Raw genomic sequence first — 19983 nt, forward strand, 5'->3', positions numbered from 1 at the left:
AGGAAAGATCCTATCGTAGGTAGACTTTCTAAATTCGGATGTATTCTCAGAAACAAACCTAATTACGATAATTGAGAACGTTCCAATAAACCATTAAAATGAGATAAAGGTCATACGAATCCTTCAAGATAACACACACTGAACACAGTGCAATGATTCGATACAACGAATATAGTTGACGTGTTGCTTGTAGTATCCGCGATACGGAAATGACCATTAAAAAGTAGTCAAGGTATGATAAACCCTGCCAGACAGACATCTAGTAATCATTACATAAACCAATTATTGTTGACTATTGCTTACAGTTTCTGATAAACATAAACCATGAAAATGAGGTCAGATGAATCCTGCCAGTCTGACATGTTTCTCTTACAATCATTCGACACAACAAAATTTATTTGACCTTATGTGTAAAGTATTTGAAATACAGACATGACCACAAATGTATTCCTGATCAAAGATCCATAAAATAAGAGATAGAGGCCAGATGATCCCAATCTGACGGATATGTAGACCTTGCTAGGATAACATATACCAATTAAATTATTACACAACTCATTATAAGTGAGTATTTCACATAACAAAAAAAAACTTACTTTTTTTTCGTGCTGAAGCTGAACCCTGAAAATGAAGTCAATGACAATGAACATATGACTGACAAAAATTTCGTAACATAAAGCATCTGCACTTACTTCTGAAATATAAAGCTTTCTACAAATCAAGGCAGCCAGATTGCAATTGCTATGTCTTGCATTCTGTGACTGTCGTAATTCATACTCTGTCAAAACTCTTGATCTTTGTGCATGTTTGAATATGACTTTCAAGAAACTGTTTTTTTCACAATAGAATTTGGTATGAAATGTTTTCATATCATTTTAAAGATATGTTTTAGATTGATTGATTGGTGTTTAAGGCCACTTTAAGCTTCATTGGCTATGGTCCCTTTTAAATGATGGTCCAAGTCAAAGTGCTTGTAAAGAACCACCAACCTTAAATTTAGACCCCTGATGGTGTCAAACCTCATTCTCATTTCTTTGACCCTGTAGACAAAAAAATCAAATAGCCTTAAATAACTTTTGTGAAAACATTATGATTTAATTTTCCTTTTGCAAGAACAATTATATCAAACAAAGGTGATACAACTGCCGAATGAAGTTTTCTTTATATGCATTTTGAGAGAAAAAATGTTTACATCATTTTATTTCTCATTGAATTCAAACTGATTAGTGGTTACAGTGAAGATTTGTTCAAATCAGTTTTTGAGCAAGTTGAGCAAGAAAAATAAGCAGATAATCAAATTCACATTATAAATGATGTTTAATTTTTATTCAGATGATTAATATTTTCCTCAAGGTATCAAAGTCATTGCGCTTCTTTGTTCTTTTATGGAATTTTTGCTTGAAGTTTCACTGTCAGCTTGGTTGTGATCTTGCTGTCTGTAGTAAGTACACATGCACCTGTTTGTCTCCACCAATCGCCAATGCTGGTTTTCTATGATGCCAGCTCATACCATAGGCTACTTGAAGTGTTGTACTTAGTGGCATCTAGAAAACAGAAAAATAGTATCTTATTGCAGATACAAATATATATGAAAAATTTATGTAGGTATTATATGGTCCGAGACCACAATTATTTTGTAGTGCATTTCTTTTAGAACATAAATGAAAATAAAAAAAAATCCCACCTGCGCTTTCTCAAAGAAACTTTTACAGTGTGTTGTACTATTTTTGGGACAAATTATATCAAAATTATGGACCCAAATTTTTTTACAGTATAATTCCCCCCCCCCCCCCCCCTTCTTTCAATTTGAGGCATTAAACATTGAGAAATAAATTTGGAAGGGGTATAAAAATTAATGGCAAGTAACCCACTGTCAACACTAGGGACTATATTTGTGAACAACGAAAATCAAGGGACGACAATGGTGGTCTCGGACCATATGTTGTTTCAACTAATAGGGTGTTATTTGTTTGTTTAGAGTGTCAGAGGCTAGATTATCTAAAGAGCCAGCACCACTTGCATTCATCTATAATTTTCAAATAGCTACCTTCAAAACTCATTTATCTTGTGAACACTCCTGAATTTTATAAATAATTAGGGCTTTCACTAGATGTTTTGTATTGTATGTTTTGAGTTTTTAACTTTTATATATTTTATTTACCCAATAACAACCATGTTGTATTTTCCATACATTTATTAGACAAAAAGTTTTACACAGAGTCAATGATACAAGCCATATTTGGTCAAAACTGACCTTACATGGTTGAAAATAAATCAACATATTCTAAAAGTGTGTCACAAAGCAATTATTTTTAAAGTTTGATCATTCATTTGTTTTTATACGCCCGTCAAAATTTTGACGGGACGTATTATGGTATACAAATGTCCGGTGTCCGTCCGTCTGTCTGTCCGTCTTTCTGTCCGTCTGTCCGTCCGTCAGTCTGTCCTTCCGTCTGTCTGTCCGGCGTAAACATGTCACACTGTAACTTGAGAACGACTTATCTAAATTTCATGAAACTTAATATAATTGTTTTTTATGATGGTCAAATGATCTGTATACTTTTTGGTGAAAATAAGATTTAAACTTTTTGAGTAACGGCACTTTGTAACTAAAACAGGGATGTGTTTTTTTTCACATGTCGCACCGTATCTCAAAAACGATTCAAGATTATTGCTTAAAACTTTACACACTTCTTAGTCATATTAATCTTAATATCTGTATATTTTTTGGTGATGATTAAAAATTTCATTTTTGAGTTATTGAGTATTTTGTAAAAAAGGGGGAGGGGTTTTTTACATGTCGCGCCGTATCTCAAAAACGATTTATGATTATTGCTTAAAACTTTACACACTTCTTTGTTATATTAATCCAAAGATCTGTATACTTTTTGGTGATGATTCAAAATTTCATTTTTGAGTTATTGAGTATTTTGTAAAAAAAGGGGGAGGGTTTTTTTACATGTCGTGCCGTATCTCAAAAACGATTTATGATTATTGCTTAAAACTTTACACACTTCTTTGTTATATTAATCTAAAGATCTGTATACTTTTTGGTGATGACTCAAAATTTTATTATTGAGTTATTGAGTATTTTGTAAAAAAGGGGAGGGTTTTTTTTTTACATGTCGCGCCGTATCTCAAAACCAATTTATGATTATTGCTTGAAACTGTACACACTTCTTTGTTATATTAATCTAAAGATCTGTATACTTTTTGGTGATGACTCAAAATTTAATTATTGAGTTATTGAGTATTTTGTAAAAAAGGGGAGGTTTTTTTTACATGTTGCTTGAAACTGTACACACTCAGTCTTCTTTGTTATATTAATCTAAAGATCTGTATACTTTTTGGTTTGATTCAAAATTTTATTTTAGTGATATTTGTAAAAAAAAAGGGTGGGGGGGGGGGGGGTTTCACATGTCCCGCCATGTCTCAAAAACAATAAATGGTTATTGCTTAAAACTTTCTCAGAAACTATTTATGATTATTGCATAAAACTTCCAAACAAGACATCAGGCGTATCATGCGCTCATGGCGCAGCTGTTTATTTCATATTTTTTTGAAGTGACATTTTTGCTAATTCTATCCCTGAAGTTATGAAACATACTTCTTAAAGAATACCACTCAGATTATTGGTTAGTCTCAAAAAGTAAATGTTATACTATTATGAGTTTACAATAAATCACAGACACAATGTGATGGCAATAGCTCACACTTGCCCTTTCGGTCAGGTGTTTGAATAAGCTGCATCCCCTCGCAAAATTTGGCTATAATAAAATATATTTAAGATTCATTGAAACTTAATTCAAGATTTTACCCATCTAATGTTATTAAGCCGTCAATATTTTACCAGCTCTAAATGTTTTTCTTCATGGAGCCAGTAATTTCTGTCTACTGGTTCTCTTACTGTTAAAAATCTTACCTGATGATGTCTGGTACTGAATACTTTGATTTGCCTTCCTGGTCTCCCTGATGTAGCCAGTAATGTCTGCTGGTTCCTTGCCCATTTAACATGCTTACAGCCCTCAGTGTGTGCCTGTCTTCTCTCTAATGGCTGACTGGAAAATAATTGTTTTCACCAATAGTCAAATATGTAACAAGTATTACAAGAGAAAATATCTAACTGCAATCTTTTGGGCCAAAACTTTGGCAAACCCAAATGACCATATGACCAATTCCTTAAAGTAACCTAAAGGGGTTCATTGAAATTTTAAGACACTTATCATACTGTGGATTCATTATTATTCGTAGGATACCCATTTTCGTGGGTTTGGTGGGTACAGGTGAACCATTAATTCAAATGTTCAACAAATATCATATAATCAATAGGCTTTGTACACAGAGATTGGCAAAACCATGATATCAAATATCCAAGAATATGCAAGTTTTCCGCAATCCACTAAAATTGATACCCACGAAAATAAATGAATCCACAGTAATCAATATCATAATGTTTCTCACCTTGACCTTGACATTTGAAATATTAGCCATTCAGTGCCACATGCAGCAACAACAAAATCTTCATTCATATAACTCCAATCTGCTGACATTAGTGGTGCTTGGCAACAATCAAGGGACATAATTTGTCTCTGTAAGGCTAAGCTGAATATTTTAATTATACCATTCTTTTGAGCAACAATAACCTGTAATAAATATAAAAACAAATGTGAAAACTAGCATAGAAATAGCTAATTATGAAAATATGAGTATATGAAGTACATGTATGATGTGGGTTTTTTTCTGAACATATAAGAATATAAAAGTTTCAAGGAATCATTTAAAACCCAAATAATCTAGCGTTCTGCCTTATTATAGTAAAATGTAATACTGCAGAACATTGGTTTTCTCCAATTATAACTTTTTATTTAATCTGTTAAGCTTTTTGCTATTTGTGTTAGGAAGAAAGAATTTCCAAACTGCACTGTGGCAGATTTCATGTTGAATATGAAAAGAATACTTTATTAAACCCATTTTAGTCCCATAAAGGGCAGGTTACATATCATGTTTTCAACTGCTGATGAAATGTCAGAAACCTCCAACAGTCATTACTTTTAACACTTTTCAAGTTCTCGTTGTAGAAATTGTCAGTCTGTATAACAATACTTATTTCATTAATTTTATTAAAAAATAAGAATCAGATTAGTTTTTGTATTGTTAAAACTAACTGGTATTTCCACTCTTTATCACACTATACCTGATAAAAGACCTAATGATACTGGTCTAACTTCACTGTTTAGGACGGTGCTATAACCAAAAAGAAATATATTTGCTCTTCAACATGTTCAATTGGTCTTTAGTGGAGTTTGCTCAAGTGAAAGTCCTACTAACTATTCCTCCTTATTTTATGCCATGAACAGCTTATGATAGTATTTCTGTTCCTACCTTTCCTGGTTCTCTTTCATGAACACAACAGACATTCCAGGGGCAGATAACTTGAAACATCCTTTTTATACAAAAGAGTTTTTTAATAGTATTTCAGTTCCTACCTTTTCGTGGTTCTCTTTCATGAACACAAACAGACATTCCAGGGGCAGATAACTTGATTCATCCTTTTTATACAAAAGAGTTTTTTAATAGTATTTCAGTTCCTACCTTTCCTGGTTCTCTTTCATGAACACAAACAGACATTCCAGGGGCAGATAACTGGAAACATCCTTCTGTTTTGAAAAAAGATCTATCTACATGTAATAGTATTTCCATTCCTACCTTTCCATGGTCCTCTTTCATGGACACAAACAGACATTATAAGGGCAGATAACTTGAAAAATCCTTTCTTTTTTACCAAAGAGCTTTTTAATCATACCTGTTAACTGACCCGTATTCTCGGGTGTGACCCGAGATTTTCACAATTCTGAGGGATCACCCGGGCACCCGCTGGGTCATTGAATAACCCGGGAATTCCGAAAATGACCCGTTTTCACCCATATTTCTTAGCCTTGAGATTGATTTCACAAGTAATATTCCTTTGAAATACCGGCAAATTCGTAATTCTTCCATGAACAGGAAGTTCATCTAGCTGTGTAAACTGTCAAATAAAGTTACCCATTAAGTGCATGGCTTCACTTGACAGCTTTGGTGTCAAACACACTGTTAATTAACACCAATTACCTTAGCTTTAGGTCGTAAATAAATTGCACTGTTGTTTTACAAACATATTTCAACTAGAGTTACTTCCCCTTTTTTGTCACGATTCAAAATTATTCGTTCTATTTACATTTTTGGGGTGAAAAAGATTAAATCTTAAAAAAATAAAATTCAAATACATACTGAAATATAACTTTTCATTATTTTTATACCTTTATACAATTTAAAAAAAAAAGTTGAAAATTATTTTATTCATCTATATACCTCTTTTAACTGTATTACTATATTTTATTACAGTCTAATTTCATTATATAATTTTAATGATGTGTTTTAAGGCTGAACGTCTCAAACATTTTAATATTACTTTTGAAAAATATCAATTGATGTTTGAGGCTAAATTACATCATCACTATAAGTAAAAGAACATAAGACTGTGTCGCACATATTTATTAAAATCTTTTCAAAGTGCAATGAAATAATAAATTAATAAGATTTGAAATGCTTAACCAAGTGAACATGCATTGACGTTTTTGTAACTTTGATTTAAATTATAAGAAAAATGTACCATAAATACTAAAATTCAGCTCGAAAAAGTTTGTACGCGTTATGACCTGAGATTTGATTCTTCAATGCAGGTCATGACCTGCATTTTCATCGTCACAGGTTGACAGGTATGTTTTTAATAGTATTTCAGTTCCTACCTTTCCTGGTTCTCTTTCATGAACACAAACAGACATTCCAGGGGCAGATAACTGAAAACATCCCTGCTGTTCCCCTTCCTTGTTCCACAACCTTAATGTATTGTCATCACCAGTTGATACCAGTTCCCCTGCTGTGTCAGGTATGTAGGCTATTGAGTTAATGAAGTCAGTGTGACCTTCACAAATCTAAAATATTACATGTTCATTACTGTATACTGTAAATTAAAAATTAATACATACATTGATTATTCTGCAACACTGATTACTCGAGAAAAAAAATGTGTGAATCAATCTGGTGAGTTCAAACTTCTGCAGATGAAAAATTGCTACTGAAATTAAATGCGTTTTTTTATTATTAGAAACTTGATACTGATGCATTTTTGACACAAATAACAACATTTTTAATTTTACAATACAGTATACCTAGTAAAAAGATGGAGGGCAATTAACATGGTTCAATATAGCTGATGAAACTGACTAGTATCTATAATACTAAAATTACAGGTCCAATTTGTCAGCCGTCATCGGGTAAAAATGACAAATCAAAGAATTCAACTCTATATATAACTAATATAGGACAATGGTGTAGATTAAAAATTACACCACTCCAGACCCTTTTGTTTTCCACATAATTAATATTGCCAATAATTAACAACTTCCGGGTCTAATCCGATACCGATACCAATAGTATATTCACCTGTTAGCTATTACCTTATCTGTACGTTCCGCATTTGACAGGCGCACCACCAAACGGTGTATTTAGGATTTAGGATTTTGCTATATACACGGGTCATAATCAAAGGGCTGACACTACTAAATTCATCAAATTCAGCAATCAGCAAGACTTTCTAAGATAACTAATATAGGACAATGCTGTTGATTAAAAAATACCCCATTCCTGGATAGCCTGGACCTTTTGTTTTCCAAATAATTAATATTTCCAATAATTGATAAGTTCCAGGTCGACGGGTTCAAACAGAAAGATTTGAAAGCAGAGAAAACTGTGTATCTTATAATCGACATGACTTTATCAGATGACAATACCAATTACTAAAATAAGGCTTAGGCATAGTTATATACTTTAATTCAGTCACGGACCCGCTATATCACGGGTGTGTACTTGTATTATATAACAATTACAAAACAGGAATTCTGCATAAGAATCTGTGTTTTTGATTGGCTGAATATAGTCCTCATGCATTCCTAAATTATAATTTATTTCTAAATAAAATGCAACATTCATGACTGCATGTGCTTCCTATGACAATTTTACAACAATGCATTGGGAAAGGGATGAAAAGCTTGACACAACTCATTGTTTCATGGCTTTAGCATATAAATGTAATTTTAAGAATTGAATGCTTCCATTCTGTCATTTTAAAAGGTTGTATAAGCGTTGATCTTGCACTCATTTTCAGTATGAAGTGCTAACGAGTTTCATACAAATTGAGTTTCCATTAAAGCTTTTGTACCCCTATACCTGATATTTATTCCGCCTTTCAAGTTTGCTGCGATCAAATAACAAATTCTTAATCTTACCTGACATGTATTGTCGCCTTTCAAGTTTGCTGAGACTATCTTTATTTTCTTGTCACTCCCACCAATCGCAAATCTACATATATAAATTAGAAGCTGTTTGCTAAATGAATCAGACTACAGGAAACAGAATTGTTCATAAACTAAATAAATAGAGGACAACATCACATGAGATAATGGATGCAATGTAAAATTTAAGCAATGGGCTGATAAAACAAACCTTAATATAGAAATATATGTTTGACCTTGGGATATTACAAGTATCAATTGGATGAAAGACATGGGTTTCTCAAAAATAAAGACTCTCATTTGAAAGTTTCAATGTAAAATTTCGTTTTTAACATTTTTTTAAATGGCAATAATTGTTCTCACATTTTTGCGTATTTATTTATTAAAAGTTACTAGCTATATATAGGATATAGTTTTGATACAAATAAATCTAAAAGCTGAAACTTTAATGTAACCTAATAAAATCTTCCTTTTCTCTGGTCATAAATGTTGTTTCTGGACACCATGATATAGATGAGACACGGAAACCATTTTGAAAATCAAATATGGACCTCCATTCAAATTCTTCACCATCAGGTTCTTCTTTCTAAAAATATAATTCGAGATCGGAGAATAATAAAGTTTTGAAACAGGACAGAGGAATATAACATTCATGATTTGTGAGAGTATTGAGCATGTTTGTATAGGTAACGCTACTGTTTTTTGATAACCATTACAGGCATACCTTTTTACTTTTGTCCAGATAATATTTCAGTCATATATATGTGCATGGTGTCTTTTAGCAAAATGTTGTTCTTTATCAGAATGTTTGCACCATGACAGCAAATTTCTGTAAATCCAATGATTATATTCTTATAACTGAAAATAAATACTTGTTTTGGAACAAAATACCATTAAAATGAGGATAGAACCCATTTATGAGGATCCTCCAAAACCTGTTTAATGTGTCATAACACCCCCTTAATGTTGATGCGGTAATTCTCCTCGTTAATATTGTTGTAAATACATTAATGACAAATCTCCACCAATCGCAATAGGGAGTGTATACTGTACCTTTGTAGCTCTGGAGGGAGGCTCATAAGAGTGGAGGGATCTACATAGATAATTGTCTATGTACAAAATGTATCCTCTACATTTAAATTTTCACAGTATTTTCTCTGTACAGAATCTTTATTCTGAATAAGTTTCTCTTTGAAGTAACACAAATTATACTTATTATTAAATAATGGGTACAAGTCAAATCAGCACCTGGTCAATTCTGAACCAATATCATAGAAAAAGTCAAGTCAGCAGCCAGTCATAGTCATATCAGCACCTACATGTATTTAAGTCATTTCGGGTAACGGTTTGTTATTTTTTACTTTTTCTTTGCTATTTATTTGAGATATGGGGAGAGCTGTTTAATATTTGTTTTTTTATGTATTTATTTTCAGGAAGTATCATCTTCACAAAGCAAGGGTTGCGATCCACTCCCTTCCTCTCCACCCTTGGCGGATTAAGAGAGAATTTTGGATTCATGAGGTGATAATTTTCATTATTTTGCAGTCATAACTGGTTGCATCTAATCAAAAGCGCCTATAACATGATAATGTGAAAATGTAGAAAATGTAGCTAGGTAAACAATTGCCACATGCTGATTGTGCATCAATTCTTTTCCCCAAAAGCATAGGACGAAATAAAGTGACAATTTAAATGTTCTTAATCAACGAATAGAAGTTCCTGTGTATGTTTCTTGCATAGATGTTGGAATGTCAATGTGTATTTTCATTTCCTGCTTCACCCAATTTTGTAAACTCTAGACGCTACTATGCTTTTACCACCACACTCAGAAGAGAGTTCAAGTGCTAGCATTGGTAAGGAATGATGTATTTAGAATAGGCATGACTTTAATCAACTGACAGATAATCAACTGACAGATGGGGAAAAAACAAAATGTTGGCTTAATCTGCCAAGGGTTGAGAAAAAGGGAGTGGATCATAATCCTTGGCTAGTGAACAGTTTTTGTTGTTATATGAATTAAAAAACATTGATATATAAAACAATGAAGCCAGTGCCCAGCTATTGTCTAATATCTATGTACATGATGTACTAGGATAAAAACAAATGTTGTAATTGTAGTTAATTTAAATTGTTTTTTCTGCATTTCCTGTCTTTTTATATTAATTATAAAAAAAAACTGGCACCAATTTTGCATGTTGACTAGAATCATAAAATGGAAGTCCGTAATAATTTACGGTCCAGTAGCAACAGATATAATTTAAGGAAATTATAGTTTTATTACAATAAAGTTTCAATAGGTACATTTGTATTTCTGTTTTATATAATGCATGATAAATTTATGTCATGTATGTTGACACCTTGAGCAAATTTATCATAAAACATATTATGGAAAAAATTTCTATTTCTTTTAAATTTAAGTATTCATTTACCTTAAACGTCTTATAAGAATAGTTCATATTGTCCTCATAATAATTGATTCTTCAATATTTTTTGCAAAACATTATAAAAATAAACAAATCATTGATTCCGAATCAACATGATCAACCAAGTTCAGAATAGACAACTTTCGAGTTCGATGCATTTCCGTCAAAATCTTTGGTTTTAGTGATCATCATTCCAGCATTTAGGGGCATTGTCACTTCCGTTCCAATGTTGAGCGAGTGGTTGGAAAACTATAAAGCTACATTGTATACTGTACAAATTTTTAGGCAAATTGGATTCTCATAATTGTCATTCAGCATTCTATTTAACCCTGCACAATAACGATCACTTAGATGCTCAATGATTGTTAATAGTGCAGCGATACAGGTGATCCCCTCTATTGGGTGGGGGTCTCATTGAGGGGTTCCGATCCCGGATCCCGCTTACTGTTTTGTCAGATTCCCGTATCCCGCTTACACTATGTACGTAAGCAATTCTCATTATTTTTGTCATTTCCCGGGTCCCGCTAGACCTCATTTCCCGTTTTCACGACACAATTATTTGACTTTCACATGTCACGCTTACAAAAATCGTCAATCCCGCGTCACGCTTAGACCCCAATGAGACCAGACTTGGGGTCAATTACATTGGAATGTAATTAATTAAATTACACATTACATTGCAAAAATGGTCAATTACACTAATTACACATTACACAGTTTTTGAAATGTAATTAATTAAATTACAATTACTTTACTAAAGTAATTAATTAAATTACACATTACATTTCACATGTTTCATCATAATATTTGTTAACCAATATTATACATGTACGTATAATGTAAGTGTAAAATATTCATGTAAACATAGTTTAAGCGTTTGCATTTGATAATCATGAGTTATTTTAATGTTTTGTCATTTAGTCTGCATCTCTCTGGTCTGTACACTTTGACAGCCATTCTCAAAAGTATTTCTATAGGAGCTAATGTGGTATATATCGTTTGATTAGAACATGGAGGTATTATACTTCCATAATCAGTAGATGTGTTGATAGAAGAGGAAATTAGTTCCTATTAACTTGCCAATACATTAAGGGGTATTCTGACATCTCAGAATGAAGTTATTTAAATAAAACATAGCATGAATAAAGAAATTATAAATAAAAAAAAATCACTTAATAATTATTAAAAGGTATGCTTGTCACAACATTGAAAATAATTTTTAGTACAAACAATGTATATAATGTCTATATCTTAGCAATATTTTGCTAATTAGATAAAATACATGTAATAGTGGCATTGCCCCTGGACATTTTAATCTTTTTACAGCTGTTCATGTTTATCTCAAAATTCTAAATGAACTCTCATAAAGATTTTTCACACATTTTTTTGTTTTTGTTTAACATGGTGATTTATTACTTTTCAATCTATTTAATTAAAGATCTTTCTTAAAAGCATATGTATTTTTTCAAATCATAAGACTATTCAGAAAAAAAATTGGTTTATCAAATAAGTAATATAAAAACTTTAGAATAAATTACAGAAAGTATGTGATATCAATATTTGAAAAATAAATATAATTTTACAATTTATATTATTAAACATAAATCCTTATCATTAACACCATAAAAGTACATGTAATTGAAATGTAATTCAAAAGTAATTGAGCATTACATGCTTTTTTCATTGTAATTAATTAAATTACCATTACAAGTAATTAAAAAAATGCTCAATTACACATTACATTCAATTACATGGAAAATTGTAATGCATTACACTTAATTACCATTACATTTTCAATTACCCGAATGAGACCCACTTGGGTAAATGACATCATATAGGAGCGCATTATTGACGAGTTTTTCCGGTGAAGGACAAACTCGAAAGTGGTCTATTGACTAGGTATCAAATTGACTATTCGACTAGGTGATCATTTAACCTGCAGGTGCCGAAGTGACTAAAATATTGTAATGACAATGTATACAAAGTAAAAGGATATGTGTACAAGAGTTTCTTTACCTCCTGGTCAAACACACATTGGTAAATAGATACTCTTGAATTTGTTCCCACGGCTAGAAGAGTAGAACACCATTCATAAGGTGCAAACTCTACAACATTCGCAATATCATGACAAGGAATAGAAAATGTGGAATAAACGTTGTTTTCAATCATCCCGCGATTTCATGTGTGAATTATCAACCTTCTACACAAAAGAGTCCATCTAAAGTTTGTCTGAAAACCAACAGAAAAGTAAAGTTTTTATCTACTGCTACGTTCACAAATCACGCTCCATAATTATGAAAATAGATAAATGAGGAACTCAGTACATGAGCGTTCGGATATAACGTTGGTATGCTCTATTACAAGATCTGCGATGAAACGGAGGTCGAAACAAATATTTTTATTGCATGCTATGTATGTCAGTTTCAACTTTGTATTACAGGTTGTTTTAAATGTAAAATTTTTAAAGTTAAAGTTACAAAACAATAGAACAATTTGTTCAAATATTTGACAATGCAAACTTGGTTTAACAGTTTAATTAAGCTTACTAATAAATATATTAAGCTTTATAGTCTAGGTCTATGGTTTAATCGATATTCTTGATTATGGCAGCGCCGGGCATTAAGAAGATATAAGAAGATGTGGTATGGGTGCCTATGAGACAACTCTCCATCCAAGCACTCACCATTTGTGAAAAATAAACCATTATAGGTCAAAGTTGGGCTTTCAACACGGAGCATTGGCTCTCAAAGAACACTGAACAAGCTATAAGGGGCCCTCCAAATGACTAGTGCAAACCATTCAAACAGGGAAACCAACTGTATAATTTGTATAAAAAAAACGAGAAACGAGAAACATCTATGAACCATATCAACATACGGCAATCACTATATTGGACAGGTGCAAAATAAAAATTCAGCGGTTTTAGCGTTTTAACAGACGTCAACTTTCACCCATGCCAAGAAATCCTCGCTAAAAATTCCGGTCGACCCCCTACGGCAGTCATTAGTAGCTAAAGATTTGATTTCATTGAAGAAATTAATTTATGACCTTCATGTACGTGTCGCTTAGAACACAGCCATATACCAAAATGGTCAATATTAATCATCCATGTAATTTGCTCTATGGGGTGTTTGCAGAATTTCAACGGAGGCAATTTCTTGGCATGGGAGAAAGGAAGAAAGACCAATCACAATTTGTCCTATATTTGCTTTTCTCTTTTTTAATTACATAAAAAAATAACCCTTTCAAATAAAGAGTTCATAAGATACAAATATTCCCTGTGGACCCCCCCCTTTTTTATTTGTGCTCTATATTTTCAACCCTAGAATTAAGCTTTCGAAACTTATTAAAATTAAAACCTTGCTTTCTAACCAATCTATTCATGTACCGGACCGGCAACTTTCTTTATTTAATACGAAAATCTACAGTGCCGTTATACACATGCATGTTGTTTGCTTGGAGTCTCCGCCCGAAAAGAAAGAAATAGTCTAACTTCAAGATATTATATTCCTGCATCACGTGATTTTTACCATGTGGAGCTTACATTTGAATAAATACCGAATATGGAAAGTGAAACCACAATTCAAAACATAAAGTCGGAAGGCACAAATAAGAAAAAGAAAGGGTTTTTTTTTGGCAAAAGGTGCAGGTAAATTCTCTCCGTGTTCAAAATATACATGAAATATTTGCCACTGCCCCTTTTCTGTTCTATGAATTCTAACCCTGAGTTTTCTATCTGTTACTCCATGCCAAGAAATCCTCGCTAAAAATTCCGGTCGACCCCCTACGGCAGTCATTAGTAGCTAAAGATTTGATTTCATTGAAGAAATTAATTTATGACCTTCATGTACGTGTCGCTTAGAACACAGCCATATACCAAATGGTCAATATTAATCATCCATGTAATTTGCTCTATGGGGTGTTTGCAGAATTTCAACGGAGGCAATTTCTTGGCATGCTAACACAAATGTAACATCACAACATAGAAAGACACCGTGACTTTAAGATATCAATTGAAATGGCATGACTGGAGCGGACCCCCTCTTAGGCAGTCAGAAATACCTATGAACTTCGTAAGGGAAGGGGGGGGGGCTTAAGAAAATTACTGGATCCGCCACTGGTTTAGGTGGTTTGGTCTGCTTCTCATTTTTCTTAAGCAAAACATCAGCTGTATTTGGTGTATGGAAAATTTTTGAGGTGTACATGATATATTTTTCTGGTAGGTTTATTCATCTAGCTTTGGCCTCTATACAAGATAATATTAAGTGTATATATAGATAAGATAAGATATTTTATTTTCCAATTATGGGCCCCAAAGGGCATAAACATTACAACATCAATAATTTTTTCATAATACAATACAAACAATGAGATAAAAAAAAAAAAAAAAAAAGTTAAACGAGAACTATTTAAGTTCTTAAAGAATACGTAGATAAAGAATCTATAGTATGTTTTTTTTTTAATACTAATGCATTTTATTGCAAGTGTGGTTGATATAGATAACAAACAAGCAGCCCAAAAAGAAAAAAAGAAAAATAGATATCCACATATGTATAGTACACAAAAAGTTGGATCAATTAAATATATAATAATTAGCCAAAAAGAAAGTAGAAATTAAACATGTCCATGACTCATCCTGTGTCAGCAGCAAATAGGAAAGCATTATGGTTTCCTAAAGGCAGCTGACACCAGGGGGCGATACCTTATGGGCCATAGGCATGTAAAATGTGTGTAAATGTCTCTTTCCTACCTGTATCAAAAGCAAACAAGGAAGCATCATAGGTAACTTGAATGCAGTTGATACCAGGGGACGATGCCTCAAGGATATAAGAGAACATTTGAATAAATAATATATCTTAACAAATTTTTTTTTTTTTTTAATCGGCTAGTATGTTTGTGATATTCAGATGAATATAATTTTCTATGTCCAATCAAATGTATATACACACATAGATTTCCTTTAACTAATCTTCACTAAGGAAGATGTTTGTATATAAAATTACATATTATTTTAAGTAACTCAACATTTTCTACACTAAATAACCAGATAATTTTGCTTTGACTGTTCATATGATTAAAATAAGAATTATATTGTGCAATACTAGCTAACATACAATTTCTATCATCCTCAAATTTGTTACAATCAAATAGAAAATGAGCCTCATCTTCGACAGTATTGGAAGAACATTTATTACATATTCTGTTAATTCGGGGAATACCCTGATATCTACCTAATTCTATTTGTAATCTATGAGAAGATACACGTAATTTAGTAAAACTTCTTCTAAGTTCAAAATTCTTGATCAATGTTAGATATTTTTCAAAACCAAAATTTGTTTTATATAAAAGGTAGGTTTTCAGTTTACTGTCTGAAAATTTATCTATTTGTTTTTTCCAACAGCTAATAAACAATATTGATAGCTTGGTTTGTATATATTTCTTAAATTTGTATAAGGATTCACAAAATGGAGCATTTATGGCATTTGTATAGTCAATACCAAGTATTTTAAAAACAACATTTATTGAACCATACCATGATGTTATATTCATGTGATGTAGTGTCTTTGATTGTGTATATGCCTCTTTTAATAGAGGAAAATTATTACCTAAATTCTCTAATCTATACCAGTACAATAACATTCCTTTTATAATATTAAAATATATTGGAAATCTTCCAAGTTCAGATAACACTGCAGCATTTGTTGTTTTCTTGTGTACCCCAAGTATAAATTTACAAAATTTTATATGAAGTTTCTCACAGGGTAAACCTGAATACAATTTTTCAAAAGATATATCTTCCTTCTTACATTTAGAGGAAAGAGAATTAAACATCCCCCATATTTCGCTACCATATAATAAAATAGGTTTTACAGTGTGGTCAAAAACATGAATACTTGTTTTTACATCAGGATTAAGTGATAAAAGATCTTTCCTTAATTTGAAATGAGCTTTCAGGGATTTTTTGTATAGTTCATTTTGAGCATAACTGAATGAACCAGATGAGCTTAAATATAAACCTAGGTATTTGTATTTTGAAACACATTCCAGATTTATATTCTGAAATGTGAATATCTGTTTTACATGTCTGCCTGCCTTGTTGAAAATCAGCACCTTTGTCTTATTAGTATTCACATTGAGACACCAATCTTTGCAAAATTTATCAAGCATTCCCAGCTTTTCTCGTAGTCCTTCAGCTGATGTAGATAATAAAACAATATCATCAGCATACATTAAACAATGTAGATCTTTGTCATTGACATTAACTGGGTCTCTAGTATCTGACAAATATCTGGGCAAATCATTTATGAATATCTTGAATAAATTCGGACTGAGGTTGTCACCTTGTTTGACTCCAATATCTAATGGGAAAAAATCACTTACTTGATTTTGAATTTTGACACATGATTTGCTAATTTCATACATACTTTTAATAATGTTATAAAAATAAGACCCAGCCCCAATATCTAGTAGTTTAATCTTGATCCCTGTATGTATAACAGTATCAAAAGCCTTCTGAAAATCAACAAAACAGGCAAACAGTCTACCTTCTTTTGAATTACAGTATTTGTTAATAAGACAGTTTAAAATAAACATATGATCTGCAGTTCTGGCTTTCCTTGTGAATCCAATTTGACTATCATGTATAATATTATGTTCCTGAAGAAATTTGTCCAGTCTTAGACTTAATATTCTATTAAAAAGCTTTCCAATTGCACTTGTTATTGTTATTCCTCTATAATTGTTAGGGTCACTTGTATCGTTGCTTTTAAAAATTGGTGTAATATAACCTTCAGCCCAAGATGTTGGGTATATACCTGAAGACAGACAAGTATTAAACATCTGTTGAAAACTTTTTAAAAGGAAAGTCTGTCCATTCTTTATCATATTATTACTAATGTTATCCAAGCCTGATGATTTATTGCATTTTAAGTGTGAAATGGCTTTGGATATTTCAGACTCAGTGATAACGGAGTCCAACTCGTTGGAACATTTTGAGTTTTCTAACTGTTTTAGTTTTTCACATAGCTCTGTATATCTACTTTGAAATTCACCTTTCAGTTGTGACAACTTTTGGAAATGTGATATCAAAGTTGATGGTTGTACTCCACATTTTTTTTTAGTTTCATTTTTTTCCTGTAGTTCATTAATTAAGTTCCAATACAGTTTTGGATTCTCTTCGTGCAAGGAGTCCAGCTGACTAATCAATGATTGTTTGTATTGTTTGTATTTATATTTCCTTAGTTTGGAGTATTCACGATTCAGTTTATAAAAGTGATTTTTGATAATTGGATCATATGGAAATCTTGAATAAATTTTTCCATAATTAAGCAAGTTAGTTCGAGCTTGTTGTAAACTTGCGTCAAACCACTTTTTGTTTTTTTGTTTGTTTGTGTGTTTTTTTAAAGGTCGTTTAAGTGATAGATTTGCTGCTGATAAAAAGATGTTTGAAAGTTTTGATGATGCTTCATCTACTGATGTCTGAGTAAATTGAATTGTGCTGTTGTTGAATTCTAGTATGTAGTTTTGTAGTGTATCTGAAGAAAGTGTTTCTTGAAATTTTATTGCTGAACAGTCAGTCCAGATATAATTAGGTGTCATATTTTTCAACTGGATTGGAATATCATTTTCTCCAGGAACACAATATTTTGCAGATAATTCCCACTCAAGTTTACAATGACAATCAGATAATGTGGGAATAAATCTGGATACTTTAAAATACAGTACATTTTCAAGAATTTCTTCCGACACAGCAACATAATCAACCACACTTGCACCATTGGGGGTATAGCAAGTAAAATTACCAAATGTATCACCAAGAACTCTGCCATTTAAAATTCTTATTTGTTTACTAATGCAAAAATCCAAAACTTCTTTGCCTCTTTGATCAATTTTTTGGTCTCGACTTTTTCTTGTCATAATGTTTTTGTCAGTAGGGTATGTATCAAAAATTGGAGTAAATTTTGAATCATCGTTTACTATAAAGTCATTTTCAGAGCCTATTCTGGCATTAAAATCTCCACATAACAAAATTTCACCCATTTTTTTATACTGAAGGATATCTTTTTCTATGCAATCAAAAACATCAGAAGAGAGTTCTTGGGTATATTTAGACGTAACAGGGGGGTTGTACAGTACACAAATAAATAGGTCACTTTTAAATCCAAAAAAGGATTTTTCTAATTTAATCCATTGATAATCTGGATTACTGTTAATATTTTGACATGAGGTTTAACGTGACTTTTCTGTAGAATTGCTATACCCCCAAAATGACGGTTATTATTTGATAATTTTCTACATATTGGATGATAATGAAATTTACCAATATTGTGTATTTGTGAATTATATCCCACATGAGTTTCGACTAAAAAAACAATGTCGTAATTCTCTATATGTTTCAGAAAAAGGGGATCCTCTGCTTTATTCATGCCCTTTGAAAATAAGCCACCTATATTCCAATAACCAAATTTTACAGATGATTGGTTTGATTTTGGCATTTTGGTTGATACAATTAAATCTGGTATAAATAATAGAATAGATTTTCTATCTATAAAAAAAAAATAATAAAAATTTGTCTCTAAATAAAAGGAAGAGACAACAAGGAAAATATTCAGAAATGTAAATATTTGAAATAAGTAGATTTATTTAGAGGATAGTTTTTACAATGGTTTTCTAAATACAAATAGTCTATGATATAATGACAGATAATTTCTTTTCTATGTATCCTCTTTTAACTGAATAACTATTAAACTGATTTGGGTTGAATAACCTGATATCCTGGGTTAATTCAAGATCAAAAGTATGATTCAAATGTGAAAACTAAAAATAAAAATGAATAAAATAAAATAAAAAAGGCGAACTTTTATACCTAGCAGAGGTTACATATATATGACCATGTAATAGTGTGACTTCTTCACATAATGGCTGTTTCATTTGAAAAATCTATTCAAATGAGAATATGAATTTATCAGCCCAAAAAAAAGAAGAAATATATAAAGTTGTACATGTATATATAAATTATATGTAAATGACTTTAAACATGTTAAAGGAAGTCAACATAATGATATGGTAATATGTATAATATTAAATTTTAATATATATGATACATGTATAAAAGCCTTTCTATATAAACAGACTCCCAAAAATAATCATGATTAGAAGAGCAGACAAGGCGTCATAGGCAATATTTGTTGATTTAGGGGTAATAACATGTCATAAAACGGTTACGAAAG

General features: G+C 31.6%; 1 protein-coding gene across 1 annotated transcript; it reads right to left on the minus strand.

Annotated features, from left to right (window-relative positions):
* Positions 1-1298: 1298 nt before the first annotated feature.
* LOC143047434 (nucleoporin Nup37-like) lies at positions 1299-12963 on the minus strand. The gene is made up of 7 exons (XM_076220493.1): positions 12770-12963; positions 8786-8916; positions 8325-8397; positions 6786-6971; positions 4462-4643; positions 3923-4058; positions 1299-1544 (listed from the first exon to the last, which is right to left on the minus strand). The coding sequence occupies exons 1-7, from the start codon at positions 12920-12922 to the stop codon at positions 1413-1415; spliced, it is 993 nt and encodes a 330-aa protein (XP_076076608.1). The 5' UTR covers positions 12923-12963; the 3' UTR covers positions 1299-1412.
* Positions 12964-19983: the final 7020 nt, after the last annotated feature.

Source organism: Mytilus galloprovincialis, chromosome 10 (assembly GCF_965363235.1).
Source record: "Mytilus galloprovincialis chromosome 10, xbMytGall1.hap1.1, whole genome shotgun sequence".
Classification (NCBI taxonomy): Eukaryota; Metazoa; Mollusca; class Bivalvia; order Mytilida; family Mytilidae; genus Mytilus; species Mytilus galloprovincialis.